The sequence below is a fragment of the Poecilia reticulata genome, chromosome 8, assembly GCF_904066995.2.
Source record: "Poecilia reticulata chromosome 8, P_reticulata-male-v2, whole genome shotgun sequence".
Taxonomy (NCBI): Eukaryota; Metazoa; Chordata; class Actinopteri; order Cyprinodontiformes; family Poeciliidae; genus Poecilia; species Poecilia reticulata.
The window spans coordinates 10723578-10739512 of record NC_088837.1 but is presented as its reverse complement, the minus strand read 5'-3'; the positions used below and the strand labels follow the sequence as shown (position 1 = coordinate 10739512).

General features: G+C 35.9%; 3 protein-coding genes across 7 annotated transcripts; all 3 read left to right on the top strand.

The window, feature by feature from the left end:
* Window positions 1-641: 641 nt before the first annotated feature.
* kctd13 (potassium channel tetramerization domain containing 13) lies at window positions 642-5205 on the top strand. Of its 2 annotated transcripts, XM_008416682.3 has the most exons (8): window positions 642-1066; window positions 1809-2069; window positions 2284-2453; window positions 3051-3140; window positions 3316-3368; window positions 3468-3663; window positions 3779-3961; window positions 4446-5205. In XM_008416682.3, the coding sequence occupies exons 2-8, from the start codon at window positions 1832-1834 to the stop codon at window positions 4533-4535; spliced, it is 1020 nt and encodes a 339-aa protein (XP_008414904.1). In that variant the 5' UTR covers window positions 642-1066; window positions 1809-1831; the 3' UTR covers window positions 4536-5205. The 2 variants fall into 2 exon arrangements, with proteins under 2 accessions (XP_008414904.1, XP_008414905.1); XM_008416683.3 differs by having other exon boundaries at window positions 3779-5205.
* A 725-nt stretch (window positions 5206-5930) lies between these two features.
* Window positions 5931-10485, top strand: hirip3 (HIRA interacting protein 3). Of its 4 annotated transcripts, none has more exons than XM_017306205.2 (8): window positions 5931-6261; window positions 7387-7507; window positions 7766-7913; window positions 8201-8572; window positions 8659-8813; window positions 9005-9152; window positions 9690-9788; window positions 10137-10485. In XM_017306205.2, the coding sequence occupies exons 1-8, from the start codon at window positions 6185-6187 to the stop codon at window positions 10322-10324; spliced, it is 1308 nt and encodes a 435-aa protein (XP_017161694.2). In that variant the 5' UTR covers window positions 5931-6184; the 3' UTR covers window positions 10325-10485. The 4 variants fall into 4 exon arrangements, with proteins under 4 accessions (XP_017161694.2, XP_017161695.2, XP_008414902.2 ...); XM_017306206.2 differs by having other exon boundaries at window positions 5936-6261; window positions 10140-10485; XM_008416680.3 differs by having other exon boundaries at window positions 5938-6261; window positions 8662-8813.
* A 1111-nt stretch (window positions 10486-11596) lies between these two features.
* antkmt (adenine nucleotide translocase lysine methyltransferase) lies at window positions 11597-14978 on the top strand. Its single transcript, XM_008416679.3, has 5 exons — window positions 11597-12356; window positions 12435-12539; window positions 12616-12756; window positions 13354-13404; window positions 13787-14978. The coding sequence occupies exons 1-5, from the start codon at window positions 12195-12197 to the stop codon at window positions 14009-14011; spliced, it is 684 nt and encodes a 227-aa protein (XP_008414901.2). The 5' UTR covers window positions 11597-12194; the 3' UTR covers window positions 14012-14978.
* Window positions 14979-15935: the final 957 nt, after the last annotated feature.

Here is a 15935-nt window from a genome sequence, read left to right as displayed (position 1 = left end):
ATTAGAACTTTATTATTTATTTCAAGCTGTGTTACACCTCATAAAACTCATACTTTGTTTTTGTTCCATGTAGACGTGCAAGGTTAAGCAAGCAGCTATTGTTTTATATTTTCTGACTTAAGAAAAAAAGTCTAACTATATATGCAATACTTGAATGACATGTCATCTTGTCTCCTTTTTTAAAGGGTAGTACATGGATCTCTATTGCGTTATATTTGGAAACCAGGAAAAGTGTGTGTTTTTTATTTGTTTGATTAATTTTTTGGTTGTTTTTGGGGGTGGCGGGGGTTTGTCCCAGAAAATAGATAACAAATCCTTGAAAAATAATATTTGGTGTCAGAAAGGAGTTAACGCAGTTTCTTGTGTGCTATAAAAAGTCAATTCGATGAAGAATGATGATGTTACAGTTTCCAATTTTAACCACATGGGGGCAGGAACACCTAAATTCACCACATAATTACAAATTGCCTTCCTCATGTCAAGATACTTTCAGAGCAAAATTTTCCAAAATGTGATGTAATTATGAGTCTTTGTTCTACGTATTTTCTCCTCTGATTTTACATACAAAAAAGTTACAATCTTAACAGACTCGGCACCAGAGATTGGCATTAATAAGACCAGCCAGCAGGTGGCAGTAATTCACGTCCGAACTCCAGAAAGCAGCGGAAGAGGATTGTCTTGTTTTTCATTTCCGAGTGACCTATTTAGCTTCTCACATTAGCATCCGTTGATAATCACCGTCTGAAACAATGGGGATAGCCTCAGTCGATATAGTAATTTTGGTTTTTAATTAGTTAATTTAGACTGTTCACTACAGATGAAGCGGCACTCAGTAAAATACATCTGTTAGCATGAAGTGAATGAAAATAGAGTAGTCGCTGTTAGCTTGTTTATTTGGGAAGGTGGTTGCGTTAAAAAAAAAAAAGAATGATTGTGCTGCTAGCTGCGGTGTAAATGCTTGTGTGATAATTAGCTTCTTTATGCTAGCTGATAATAATTTCCTGATATATTATCGCTACGCATAGAAAGAGTTTTCACTCTTTAGCACCCTTGGATGTTCGACGTGGTGAGTATGTTCTAACATAAATAGCCTAGATTTAATTGCGTGTTTACATTTGATTCGTATCTACACATCAGTTGGTTCTGTAATGTATTTATTTTTCACGCAGGAAACTAAGGTGCACATTTTAACTAAGAGATTAATATTCCACATAAAATAAAGACCGAGACTAAAAATTGTTTTCCAAATTAAATAAAAAAAAAACGAATTGCAGTAGATAATTGTAATTGTCTGATGGGGTATTCCGATGAAGAGTATATATATAAGTCTTTACTTTACTCGGATCTGACGACTGATAAGGCCATATGATAATTTATTTTTATACAGTTTAAAACAGTAATTTAACTGAGGTAGATCAAGTTACTGTACTGTAAGAGATTATTATATTGTATACATAAATGATTTGTTATGATGTCTCAGAAAAGTGTATCTTTCAGGGTCAAAATTAAACATTATAGTTTGTTGATGTTAGAGACTACCTGCTTTTGTTTGTTTTACAATTGCTCCTTTGATGATTTTCTATTATCAAAATATTAGATGATTTATATAATCAAAGTTATTTGTCTATTTCATGTTGGATCTAAATAACTATAATCTTAAAAAGTCCACTTTCTGAACCTGGGGGGAAAAAAATCCTGAAAACAGCTAAAGTAGTGTCATCATCCAAATTTCACTGTCACTCACCCGCCTTGTTTTTGTGGTTGAATATGACGGAGGAAATAAGCTAGCCTGTCTTTCTGTGCCGCAGTCGGGAATCGAGCCCACAGCCCCATGTCTGCGGAGGCTTCAGTCGGTGGTCATGATGCCGGCTCCGTCCAGTCTGCTGTTCCCCAGCCTGCCTGCCACAGCACAGACGGGCACAGAAATCCAGGTCTGATGGGGAGCAAGTATGTCAAGTTAAATGTTGGCGGCTCCCTGCATTATACAACCATCCAGACGCTAAGCAAAGAAGACAGTCTTCTGCAAAGCATTTGCACTGGCGCAACAAATGTTACCATAGACCCTGAAGGTCAGTAGATGTGTGTCTGACAGCTGCTCATCTAACAGCGCATTATATTGTCTAATGTCCTTATTTGCTGGTCCAATGTGACCTGATCCATTTGGGAAAAAATATGTTGGATCTGTATTACAGTCTATGCTTGTCCCTGTTTGCGAATCTGTTTATTTTTCTGCAGTTTGCAGAGACATATCACTGTCTGAGAGAAATGTTCCTGTTGCCTTAGGTTGGGTGGTTTTGGAAAGGTCCGGTCGACATTTTGGATTGGTGTTGAACTTCCTTCGAGATGGTTCGGTACCACTTCCAGAAGACCACAGAGAACTCGATGAGATCCTGAAGGAGGCCCAGTTCTACAGGGTACAAGGACTAATCCAACACTGCCTCAATGCAATGCAGGTAATTGGAAGAATTGAGATTTTTACATGTTTAGTTATTGACGTGAAAAATGGAGATTTAAAAATGAGCCTGAAATTAATTTTAAACAAGTTTGTCAATGAGCTCAACTAACCTGCCCTAACTAGTTTAAGTAAGCTTCAATTAATCTGACTCGCAATTTAAATACAATTTTATTTTAAACAAAATATGAAGTCTGGATTAAATGCTCAAATAATTAGTAACAGCTTATCGTTACTTACTTTTTAATAACTAACAAGCAGCTTTTATTTTAATATTTACGTAGATCTTATTGTTTTGTCTCCTCTTATTAGAAATGTAATGATGAATTGTAATTTTAAGTTATGGGTTTTATTTTTCATATCAATTTTTACTTAGGTTTTTTAAGTGTGAAGTCTTGGGTGTTTTTTTGTTTTTGTTGTTTTTCTGTGATGAATTTGAAGGAATTCCTAAAATATTTACAAAATATGAATTTTTACAGTGGTTTTCCATATTGTAATAGACATGTCTCATGCACATTATTATAAATGCGGAAATGTACACATCTTTTTCTTACATATGTAAAAACGTTTATTTTTTATTTTTGTCTTTTACTTTTAGAAACAACAAGATGTTTTCGAAAGCGTGTGCCGCATCCCAATGATCACATCAGCCAAAGAAGAGCAGAAGATGATCGCTACATGTAGAAAGGTAACTTGGGTCTAAATGATGAAACAGAAATCCTGTAGGAAATTTATTTACTTGCACTTTATTATTCATTTCTTAAAATAATTGTCAACTTAATCGTTTTTTTATTTATTTATTATTGAGTCACTACAGAAATCTGATACACTTTGCCTCATGAATTTTTGTTTTCTCTTTGCAGCCAGTAGTCAAGCTCCAAAACAACAGGGGAAATAACAAATACTCATATACTAGGTAAAAACACTTACTAAACATGTTTTTTTTGTTTTTTTTAGATCTACATTGCTGATTATTCTGATTACTCTCCATCTTGTCATTTCGTCTCGTCACTAGTAACTCCGATGACAACCTGCTGAAGAACATCGAGCTCTTTGACAAACTGGTGCTCCGATTCAACAACCGTGTCCTGTTTGTGAAAGACGTGCTCGGCGACGAGATCTGCTGCTGGTCCTTCTACGGCGAAGGCCGCAAGATCGCAGAAGTGTGCTGCACCTCCATTGTGTACGCAACGGAGAAGAAGCAGACCAAAGTAAGCTTTGTGTGACAGGTTTCAAAGCTGTCATTGCATGTTTTGGACAACAATGTATTCACTAGAAATGAATAAGGGTCTATTCATATAAAATAAATCATGTTCATGTTTTTAGGTTGAGTTTCCCGAAGCCCGGATATTTGAAGAAACGCTCAACATCCTCATCTATGAAAACAACCGATCCGGTCCAGGAGGGTTGCACCTTTTAGATTCTAGAGGCTCTGGTTCATCGCTCGGAGCCGGCCAATCGGAGGAGGAGGGCGCGGCGGGAGGGGACAGACGGGTACGCAGGATCCACGTAAGGAGGCACATAATGCATGACGAGAGAGGACACGGCCAGCAAACTGTGTACAAGGACTAACTGTGACAAAAAATATGGCATGGAAGAATTGTATGTTTCTTTTTTTTTTTTTTTTTTTTTTTTTGTATGTTTGCAAAATGAAACATTCTTTGTTCACAGCAATAGTGAAGTCTTTACTTATTTCATGAAATGTCTTTAAGCACTTGCAGAGATCCGGCGGTTGATTGATTGATTTTTTATTTTTTTTAAGTGAGGAGAGTTTAGTGATGTTTACAACAAAATGGGTTTGCATATTTCAACAGAAAGCGTACAAAGTCAGCTGTGACTGAAACTGGTAGAATAATATTTCAAATGTTTGTAACCTTCCTGCATGATACTGAATGAGCCTCAAAACCCATTTCTCTCGTAGAGCAGACCACCTGCCATCTATTGGGGTGTAAATAGTTTGAACTGGCAGCTTTGTCTGTGTTTTAATACGTAGGAAACGTTTATCCGGGATGCGATGCGTCTGGTTTCTCTGTTGGAGGACGATGGTACTGCTGCACGGAGCCTGACTGACAGAAGTCGGTGAAGTTGAGCCTCGACATGTTAACACTGGAATTAAAAAGACAAGCCATGTTTGTAGTTGTTGAGCAGCTCCGTTTTCTGTGTTTAAATTATTGTAAATGCTGCTTCCAGCTTCTTCCTTTTTTTATTATTATTAATTTATAAACTTAATTTATTGTTTGGTATTTAACTTTTGTAAATGAAATCAATCTTTGTTACCTGATGCTTGAGAGAGTTTTGATTCTGCTCTTATTGAGCGCACTCTGTTGCGCTCGGCAGATTTTGAGATTGCTCCTCTAGATTAATGCAACCTGAACTTCTGGCTTTAGTTCAGTGTTTAAAAGAAATGAGCTGTGACTGTTATCTTGGTATGTTTTTCTGAGCCATGTTCACTCTTGTTTGCTTCATCTTACACCAAATCACAGGATTTTGCTTCAATTAATGGGTAATGCAGTTTGTAAAAAGTTAAACTAGACTTGACTGTCATTTCAGGAGGTACTTTTTTGGTACTTTTTTTTTCCAAAATTCTTTTCTTTTTTTCCTAATTATCACTGGTGGTAACCTAAGCACTTATAAAAAAAATAAGAAGGAAAAAACACATTGAATGCAAATGGTATGTATGTATGACCTTGGAAAATGCACTAATTTAACTTCCGTCCTGGAAATGTTTGAAATAAATTGCTTATCAAATCCGTCTTCTGGTTACTATTTTTTTTTTCTTTAACATATTAAATGGATATAAACCTTAAATGTGGTTGACCAGCTTTAGCGTATTTGTTTTTTTGTTGTTTTTTTCGTTGTTTATCATTGTTCGTTGTTGTTTATCCACCCCTTTAGGAATTTAGGAAGTGCTAGGAGGTACCAGAGAGGTGAGGATGGACCTCTCCCCTAGGTTCAATATTAACTTGTCAACATCCTAATTGAAGAGTTATACTGCCAATGTGAGCCAGAATGTTGTCTAGCATTTGTCTGCAGTGGCTCTTTTGGAAAGAATTTCACTTGACAATCCTCTGAGGATCTCTCCGTTGATCCTTCCACTCGATTTTCTGTTAATATACTTGGATACAGAGCTCTGTGAACAACCATCTTCATTAGAAGTGACCTTTCAGCATGGTCTTCCCCATGATTGTGTAGAATACTGACCCAGAGAGAGAGAGACTCTTCCACAGCTCAGGAAACCTTAGCAGGCGATTTTATTTAATCAGTTGATTAGATAATTTTCAATTGTTGACTGTGTGTTCTATGACTTTGTATTTTTGTGTTTTTTATGACGTAAAGCACCTTGAAATGCCTAAGTAGTGAAAGGTGATGCGAATAAAATTTGTTTTTATTTGGTACCACGCGTTTCCATTGACCTTTTTCGCAGTACGCTTTAATTTTTTTAAGACAATAACATTTTGGATCTTCATAAAGCCAATAAAAAAAGGCTTGGAGTATACCACTGTCTGATTTATGAATTTCACTTTATGAGATAACTATCAAGAAATGTTACTCTTTTACGAAATATTTTGATGCTTTTGGCAGAAAAAGCGGGTCTTGTAACTGCATAGAAGCGTGTGACTCAAACGTCAAAACCTCCTTTTTTTTTTAAAGGGGGCGCGGTTGATTCAACGTCACTTCCGCCTATGTTCGAGAGACCAGCCGCCAAAAACCCAGTAAGCAGGGTAGCTGTTAATGATGGTGGCGGAGAAGGAGAAAATCGATATCCGGAGGTTTATAAAAGGTCAACTCCTTGATAAGCCAGACCTTAGGTACGTTTAACCCTTATTATCATAAAGAAAAATACTAACATTAAAAAATACCCGCTATTTGCGGTCATTATTCATCTCCACGAGATCTGTTTACTTGCTGTTGCTTCTTTTTGATAAGGACATTTTTTCCTCAACATTGACGCCGTACACAGATATTCAATGGTGATTTAGGCGCTCTAATTACGGTTCAATCGTAATAAGCTGAGCTACCTGTCCTGATGGTGTTGTTTGATCTAACTACTTTTTTGAGAGGTTTATTTCATTCGGTACATCTCAATCGGCCCCCTCTAGTGACAAAGTGTTGTCACTGCAGAAATAGACCCACACGTTTTCTCTGTTTTGTGTTTTTCTAGAAAGTTTTTGCTTTAAAAATAGCTGTTTGGATATGCATTTAAATATTTAACTTGCTGCCAGTACACCTGATTTTCCCCACCGTGGAACAATAAAGGATACATTTCCATGCTAATCTTTGCTTTTATAAAATGCCATGAAATAAAAATTCTAAATATTAGGGACATATAATTGTAGTAACTGATGTCTATTGTCCTCTAAGGTATGTAGAAAAAGTTTTCCTCTTAATTCTCAGATTGGTCAAGATCTAGTGATGATCCAGGCGGTTCCAAATCAGACAAATTTTTGTTTTTGGGATGCTCAGGGTGCAGACATGTTTATTTATTTGTTTGTTTGTTTTTAATCCTTCCCAAGATTTGTGCTTTGACACAACCCAGTGTTGGAGGTCTGAAGCAAATTTCTTTAACTTTATTCCTTAGTTTTTGTTCTGATATGGATTTATCAGCTGTGAAACCTTAACTTGTATGTACAATTCAGATGCAAAGATCAGTAAAAATCAGATGCAGCTTGATACTGAGTGTCCTGGCAAAAAGTGTGCATATTTGTGTACATAATTGTTTTGTTTTTTTTTGCATATTTAAAATTTTTATATCTTCTTTACATATTACAAAAATGTTTGACAAAATGTTTTTACTTTTTGTGTGCATTTAAAAAAATAACTAATCTATGCTCGCATCATTTGCAGAATACCTCTAAACATGACATTCAGTGGAATCATAGATTCATCTGCGAGTTGTTCCATCCTGCTCATCAAACGTGTTTATTTCCTTTCAGCACGCTGACCTTAAGAATATTGAGAAAACGATACCTGGCTGAAGCAGGATGTGAATCATTGAGCTCTGAAGCAAAACAATTTATGAAACAAGTTGTGGAAAAGGAACTCATGAAAATGCAGGTATCTGAAACAAAAGGGTCGTCAAGCCTTTAATTGTTTGCTTCAAAAATACGATTTTTCTTTTTTTTTTTTTTTTTTTTGTTGCAAGTTGGTGAAGCAAAAAAAACCCAAAAGAAGACAAATGTTTCCTGATGCAGAACACTGCACCTGTATCGGTCGTATTGCTATCGTGCTAGCAGAGTATTTTTTTTATTGTTCTGCAGGAAGTATTTGTAGCCTACTTCTCTTTTTGCAGTAAGCAAGTTCTGTTTACTCTAGGAAAATGATGAGAGTGAAAGTGAGCCGGAAACCAAAAAACCACAGAAGAAAAGGAAGAGAGAGAGAGAAAAAGAGGAGTGGGAAAGTGAAGATGAAACCAAATCCACAGCAAAGAAATCACGATCACAACAGTCAGGCTCGTCATCAGGTATGAATTATGTATTTTGTTTAAATAGCCCACATTTAAGTCATTAGCATGCTGCTGATTTGTTAACGTACATCATCACCAATGAAGCGAACGGTCCGTTTTTATTTATGCTTTTATTCGTGACCTAAAAGAACATGTCACAGCAAAACTAACCTGTCAGAGTGCATCAGAATAACCTGCTACAACATGAAATTACTGTTCTTAATCAATATGGATACAGCAAATGTGAGGTACATGAGGAGAGGTCACCAAGACTTTTTTTTTTTCCTTTATGACGTTCATGACAGATTCTGAAGACGTGCAGAACCGTGAACCAGGAAGTCAAAACAAAGGACAAATTAGATCTCAGTCTAAAAATAAAGAAGCAGCAAAGGAATCAGACCAGGAGAAAAGCAAAAAAGCTAAGCGGTGTGTCACAAGCGACGAGTCTTCAGGTGAAGAGAAGAATGAGTCAGAAGAGGATGGGAACGAGAGTCCAAGTCCGGAGGAAATGGTGAAAAAGAAGGTCAACGCTGCTGAGAGCAAAGAGACAAGATGCGACGATGCAAGTGGAGGGAAAAAAACACCAAGGAGCGACGAGGAGAGTGAAAGTGATGAAGACAGTAAGTCGGAGAAAAGTGAAAAAATCAAGGATGGTGATTCTTCTGCCAGTGAAAAAGGTAACTGTTCAACATGAGTTTAATATGTTTAACCATTTACACAATAATATGATTAATGCTGTTGAATGTCTTGTCCTTGTGCCAAGTAGAAGAAAATGCAAAGAAGAAAATTGATTCAGACTCGGATTCATCATCGCTGCCATCTTTGGACGAAGAGAAGAAAAGCGACCCAGAAAAAAATAAAAATGTAAAGGCGAAAAAGAAAACAAGGAAGACAGATGAGAAGAACCGAGGCCCAAAGGTGAGCTCTTCGCTGATGCAAGAAATCTCAACTGGAACGTTCGTGTTTTCAGACTTTTTTTTAAATTTATTTTTATTTTTTATTTATTTATGATGATAAGATGACTAAAGAAGGTGCTGCAGTATTGTTCTGATTTTTAAAAAATGCTAAGTCAAGTCTTCATCTCCTCAGTTGTCTTCATGTTCCTGCAGGATGAAGACAAAGCAGTCGTGCGACTCAAACGCTACATCGCCCTCTGTGGCGTTAGGAGGAATTACAAGAAGCTACTGGACGGCTGCCGCTCCACTCGCTCCAAAGTGACCGTTCTAAAGAAGGAGCTAGAAGACCTTGGGCTCCGTGGTCAGTGGGGATATGTTCGTCTTTTCACCAATTTCAATCTTGGGGCCTCTCTTTTTAACCCAGAGTACAAAATCTTGATCAAACACCTAGATATACACCTCTGTTTATGCTGAAAATGCAGATTCATCATCAGCCTCAATCAAGCATCGTAATTTGCTTTGAGCTGCAGCATCTATCCTCAAAAGAGGCAGAGGAGGAAAAATTCCTCCAACATTTGAAAGGACAAAAACTGTTTTAAATTGTCAAAGGATCGGCAGACGAGCTCAGACTGACTCTTTTCAGGTTATTCTCTCATTCAGTATTTCAGTTACTGGAAAATACAATCTTAACGAGATGAGATATTATTCAGCTGCCAGGACCGCTCTATTTTTCCTTGTCTTTTGACATTAGTCAGTAAAACAAACGTCAATGTAGACTTGATTAAATTGCTGTTATTGGAATTTAACATTTATTAAGGATGGTTTGCTTCTCAAAACATTAAATTCACTAAATTCTTACTCTGCCTTAAAGTAAAATGGCTATTCCCCTCTTGTGTAGGTAACCCTTCTATTGAGAAATGTAAGAAAATTCGATTGAAGAGAGAGGAAGCTCAGGAACTGGCTGAACTTGACGTCCACAACATCATCTCCACCAAAGGTACGTTGTAATTATTATTTTTTTCCGTTCGTGGAGCCAAAAATGAGTAGGTGCCTGCAATACAAATACTATAATATTACTGTTGGCTGGTTGTTGTTGTTTTTTTAAATCCAGACACATTGATCAGCCACTAATGGCTTTTGAAATCTGACAAGTTTGGGTTTTATTGTGTTCATATACGCATGAACAGAATAATAAATCTACTTTCCAAGGACATTTTTTTTATATCTTCTACCAATTTTAATAACTGAATAGTTGCTTTACTTGTCTTGATCCGATATTGTTCTTATGGTGTTTAATAAACTTTTTCCCTGCATAAGCTGATGATATGTCCACACACCTTGCAAGCAGGTCGGCCGAGACGCAGAGGAACCTCAGCCATGCAGGTGCATAAGGAACCTCCCTCCTCTTACCAGCGGACTCTGAACTCTGATTCAGATAGCGACCAGGAAAACGACGCTCCCAAAGGACGCAGAAAGATTTCAGAGTGGGCCAACCTGCATGGGATCATCAGTGATGATGCAGACACTGACTGAACACGGGCTGTTCCACTTTTATACCATTTGTTGTGGACTTGTACATAGTTGAGACTTTCTTTGTTACTGGAAGCTCGATACTTTTAATAACCATTTAAGTAAAATTTGATAATGATTTGTTTTTTGAGTGTTCTGATTAAAATAAAAGTTATGATGCATGATTTCTGATTTCATTTGATTTTAATTTTATACTTTAAGCCAATTTTACATCTGCCTGTAGATGCCTTTAAATTTTACAGAGACTGATAAAGATTGAAAAAACTGTCAGCATTTCCACAGTTGCCAAAGTCTTTTCATGGTTTTAAACTCAAAATGCACAATAAAAACAAATCGGTGTGTTAAAGACTCACAGTAATGTGATTGGATTTAACAGCAAGAACTTAAACAGGAGTTTATGTAAAAATATTCTTTTAGTTAGGGTTACTGTGTATATACATTTATTCTACTTTATTATTATGTGAAGTTAAACCAGCTTTAACTGCATGTAACCTTGTTTATTTTATAGAACTGCAGCTTAACAGAACGGAAGACTAGTTGCAACAGCGTAGTAAAAATGTATCTTATTAGCGCCCCCCTTGGTGGAGGGTATGTTTATTTTGTAAATATGGACATTTCTAATATTTATCGGCTGGAGTTGTAAATTTGTTTTATTGTATACAAACACTAGGGCGTAGTTTTGAATTAGTTGATATTTTTAGTAGTGAACTTTATTTTTAGTTGATACGGTTGTGAGAGCTTACACTGTCTTTTTGTGAGTGTGTTTGTGCAGCTCTTACGGAGAAACTCAAGGTTTACTAATAAACCTCACTGTTCATCCTTCATTGGGGATGGAGGGGTCTGCTACAGTAAGAGCTTCAGAGGGCCAAGAATGAGTGACCTACCTGCACAGCGTGTAGAGCGTCTCCTCCCTTCACACAATGCGTTATGGACTTTATGAAGTCATGGCTAAAGTAGACCCCTGACTAAATAATCTGAACTGCCATGACAATTTTGTTTTTATTCTGATGTTAGAAAGTTCTTAAAGTAATATCTACATGGGTTATTTTGTTTGAGAAAATTATTTCTGTTCTTGTGTAAACCAATCAGTTATGATTTTGGTGGGAGTGTAAATCCCAAATTGAGCTCCCTATTTGTTGTATTCCCTTTTTGGCACTTATCGCGTCTGCGACATAAGTACGCTCATCATTAAATCTACGAAATTCTAAGATTCCATATAATTTTACTTAGGATAAAATACCCGTATCCGGAACTTAAGTCTACATTCAAGAATACGGAATGTTTGGTTGATGGACCTGTCCGACATGGTTTTATGTCCGCTCTCATTGCTTCAGGTCATTGAAGATTTTAGTTTCGAAAGCTTGAATTAACCGGAGTTTTTTTTTTTAAATTACTATTATTATTTACGTTCAAGACGTAAGCGTTTACTTTTACTGTTGCTGTGTGAATATATAGGGTTATTTCAGATAACGTTACACGATAAAGAAAATAAGTTTAGCGATTTAGGTTAACCAGTCCTAAATGATTTTTAAAAAGACTGGTCAACATCAAACCAGCTTTAACTGTATGTAGAATTTACTAAATTGATTATTTTCTATAGATAATTATTAAGATTATATTGTAAGTGTGTGGTTGAAAAGTGCAGTCTGACTCAATAATAGTCAAAGGGAGGGATAAGTCTTTTTGCATCCACTCGTTAATTGAAGAAATACAGCCTATAATCTGGTACTACAGTGTCATAAACTGGTCTTGAAGTCCAAACCGTATTGACTTTATCTTCTCCAAAGCTACATATTACGTGTACCCTTTACATCATGGATATATAACTTTTCAACTGTGAATTGGACTCGACTCCCACTCATTTCTTGCATAAATGGATGATGACGCACCAGATGAGGCGTTTACTGACCTCAGGACCAGACACCTTGGAGGTTGGGGGGTTGTGCAGATAGCTGCCGGCACTGGGCTTGCTGTCTACGCCATGTGGGTTGGAGTCCTTCAACCTGGCTTTCGGAGGGTGCCACTGAAGCTACAGGTTTGATGTGCATCTTTCTCAAAACTTAGGAATTGTAGGATAACTTTTGAATATGCTCTGAACATTCAGTTCTTGTAGGTCCCCTACATCCCTGCCAGCAAAGCACAAGTAAAAAATGTGATGACTTTGATGAGAGGTCGAACAGGAGATCTAGTCGATTTGGGATCTGGTGATGGTCGTATTGTAAGTATGATTGTATGGACAAAAATAATAATTTCACCATACTGATTATCAGTTTTAAGTTGTGCTCCTTATTTAGGTTTTGGAAGCCTATCAGCATGGCTTTAGCCCAGCTGTTGGCTATGAGCTCAACCCCTGGCTTGTACGGCTAGCTCGCTTTCATGCCTGGAGAGTAGGTTGCCATGAAAAAGTGACATACAGACAAGAAGACCTCTGGAAGGTTTGATATTTTTCCCTTATTAATAATTCTACCAAAGCCAGTTGTGTAAACAAAGTTTGCAACAGCCACCAATCCCCTATTGACCTTTGGATTCCATGCATACTTGAAGTTACACAGAATAGCCAATATGAACCTTTAACCAGAGAAAACCTCTCAAATCAAAACTACTTTTTGGTCTGTCTGTATTTATTTATGCAGAACTTTTCAGGTTTAATTGCAGCTAAAACCGTAGCTTAAAATTCAAAGCTTAAAAAGATTAATAAAAAAGAAAAAATATAACAGTTAATATTACTTGCACATTAGTGAGTACTGAACCAAATAAATAAAAATTTAAATGTTTAGTTCAGACAAAAACTTTATGTTTGCTTATATTCTAATGGCTAGGGATGTATAAATCTTTCACTTGTCGCCTGTCAGAACTTCTTTGCTATCGTCAGTGACATATAAGAACCTACATAACCTTAGAAATTATTATAAATACAAAAACACCAAGGTTTTTTTTGTTGTTGTTTTTCAAATGTTTAGAGTGTTTCTTGTTATATTGTTTCTCCCTAAACCTGTTGGTCTATTTACATTCCTCTTTGTGTCCCATCTCAGGTCGACTTGTCAAAATGCAAGAATGTCACAGTGTTTCTGGCTCCAAGTGTGGTAGGTGCTGTTATGAACACATGGTTCTTAGCTGGAAGAGGGTGTGGTGCCTCCTTTCACAGACATTACAGAAACTAAATTCTTAAAACTGAAGGTCCTCAGGCAGGTTGACTCATTAAAATGCTTTTAAAACACTTACGTTACATCATATGTTAACCATGGCCTACTTTATTTGTTATTTTGTAAATGAAAATTGAGTTTCTTACCAGCATTATCTAATATTGTTTTAGTCAATTTAGGTACACATTTTAATTGGATTGGTTCATCGTATGTTTTGGTGATAAAAGTCTCAAAAGGAATCTAGAAATAACACTGTTAATGAAAATAGACTTTCTATTACATGTAGGTTTTTGACTAATGTCTTGCTTTCCTGTATTTCTAGCTGTCTTTATTACAGAAGAAGTTGCAGGTTGAGCTTCCGAATGATGCCTTAGTAGTGGCCGGCCGTTTCCCCTTCCCAGACTGGAGCCCTTGCAGGATTGAGGGGCAGGGAGTGGACAGGGCCTGGGCGTACAGCATGCAAGCACAACGACAGCACACAAGTCAGAAAAATGGAAACCTCAGGCCAACAGTGAATGACTCTGACGATAAACTGGTTCAGGAATAACGATGGACTTTGAAGATAAACTGGTGCACTTATTCAGAAAGATAAAGGTTAATAGGCTGACTTTGGGTTAACCATTCTGAAGTAGTCAAGTTTTAAGACTCAGACAGTTTTTACATTTTTTTATTTTATTTAGTATTTTAAAAAATACTATTTTTTAAAATTGTGATCTCAGTTAATCTTGACAGTTTTCAATATTACACTGTGGTTTATTTATACAGGTGCTAAATTGAAACACTGGTATAAATGAGACAAAATAAACCCATGGAAAAAAGGCTTACATCAAGTTACACAAGTCACCACAGGTCAGATCTTCCTTTTGGCATATTGATTGAGGTATTGGAACAAATTTTACTATAGAATAGCTACTATGCTTGAAATGTCCTACTTTCCAGGTGCACTGTCAGTATCTTTACTGTTCTGTGGAACTGGATTTATATCATTCATTTTTTGTTTGTTTGTTTTTTCTTTTACTTGCCATATCTCATATTTTAGCTTGTTTTGAAACAAAAGCTGGTGAGCAAAATTGCTCTTGCATTTTTTACCTGCACCATGATTAAAAAAAAACCTTAATGTGTTCTATAAGTTATTGTTTTGTTGTTTAAACTATACCAATAACTGATTATTAAAGGTGCTGTGTTGTGACTTATAAGTATCATATGTTGATATCATATTTTGATTACAATGCGAGCGATGGAAACCAAGTTAAATTTCTTGTTTGTATCCACAAACCTGACAAAGTTGATTCAGATTTTTATTTTCATGAACAAATAAGGTTCACAGTGGTGCATTGACTTTCATATTTAGCTTTAATTTGTTTTTCTGTTTTACACACTTGTCTTTTGTGTATTTTTTTCTGACAGAGATAATCTTTTTCATGAAACATACTGTATTTATTTTTCCTAAGCTATAAATAAAAAGTATTGCTTATCATCTTTCTCTGGCTAATAAATTACCCTTCAATGCAGAATGTCAGTGTTGACTCAGTTTATCTATTTTGACATCAGCTAAGTGTTTCTCACAGTGTTTAAGATTTGTGTGATTCCCAAGTCAGGTTGACTATTTAAACCACTGTCTCTTTTTCCCCAAAGTAAACATAACTTACATCAAGTTACACAATTCACCACAGGTCAGATCTTCCGGGGTTTTTTTTGTTGTTTTGTTTTTGTTTTTTCGTGTCTCTGAATTTCTTCATTCGATTTTTAGTTTTCAAAATAAAAGTTCCAATATATTTACAATTTAATTTTCCTTCCTGTTAAATGGAGATGCAGATCCTGCACAGTCAATTGCTTGATAGAGCTTGATGGGCATCCTTTGATAACTTTTTACTAATTGGCATTGTATAATTAAATTGGGATCCAATTATACTGTATGATAGGAAATTAAAATCTGTCTGTATTTAGATAATATTTACAAACAGAACTGAATTGCATTGAATAAAATTTAATTGACAAGATGTTTGATTAAAATTACAGTACAATGTTGGTACTGTAATTGTTGGTGTAAAGGTCGCAATAGTAATTTATGGGTTTCCTGACTAAGTAAATTATATGGGTATGAAAGCCAAACAATAAAAACCTTTGCATATATTTTATTGTCAAAGTAGTTATGTTGAAACATAAAAAGTCAAAGGTTTTTCTTGTTTTTAGTCAGTTATCCTTAAGTAGTATATAAATGTAATTTTAAATGCTTTTTAAAATTGTGATTTAGATTTACATTTGTATACATAAAACTCAAACAATATTTTTATTTCTACTGAAGCCGACATGGCCCAGGTTTAGAGCTTTATCTTAACCATAAATAAGGATAATAATTATTAAATAATTTTATATTTCTATATATCATAATATTGTTGTGACATTGCTTTCACTCAAAACATGTATGTTGTCAAATAGACTCTATAGTTTGAAAAACAAAACCGGATTAC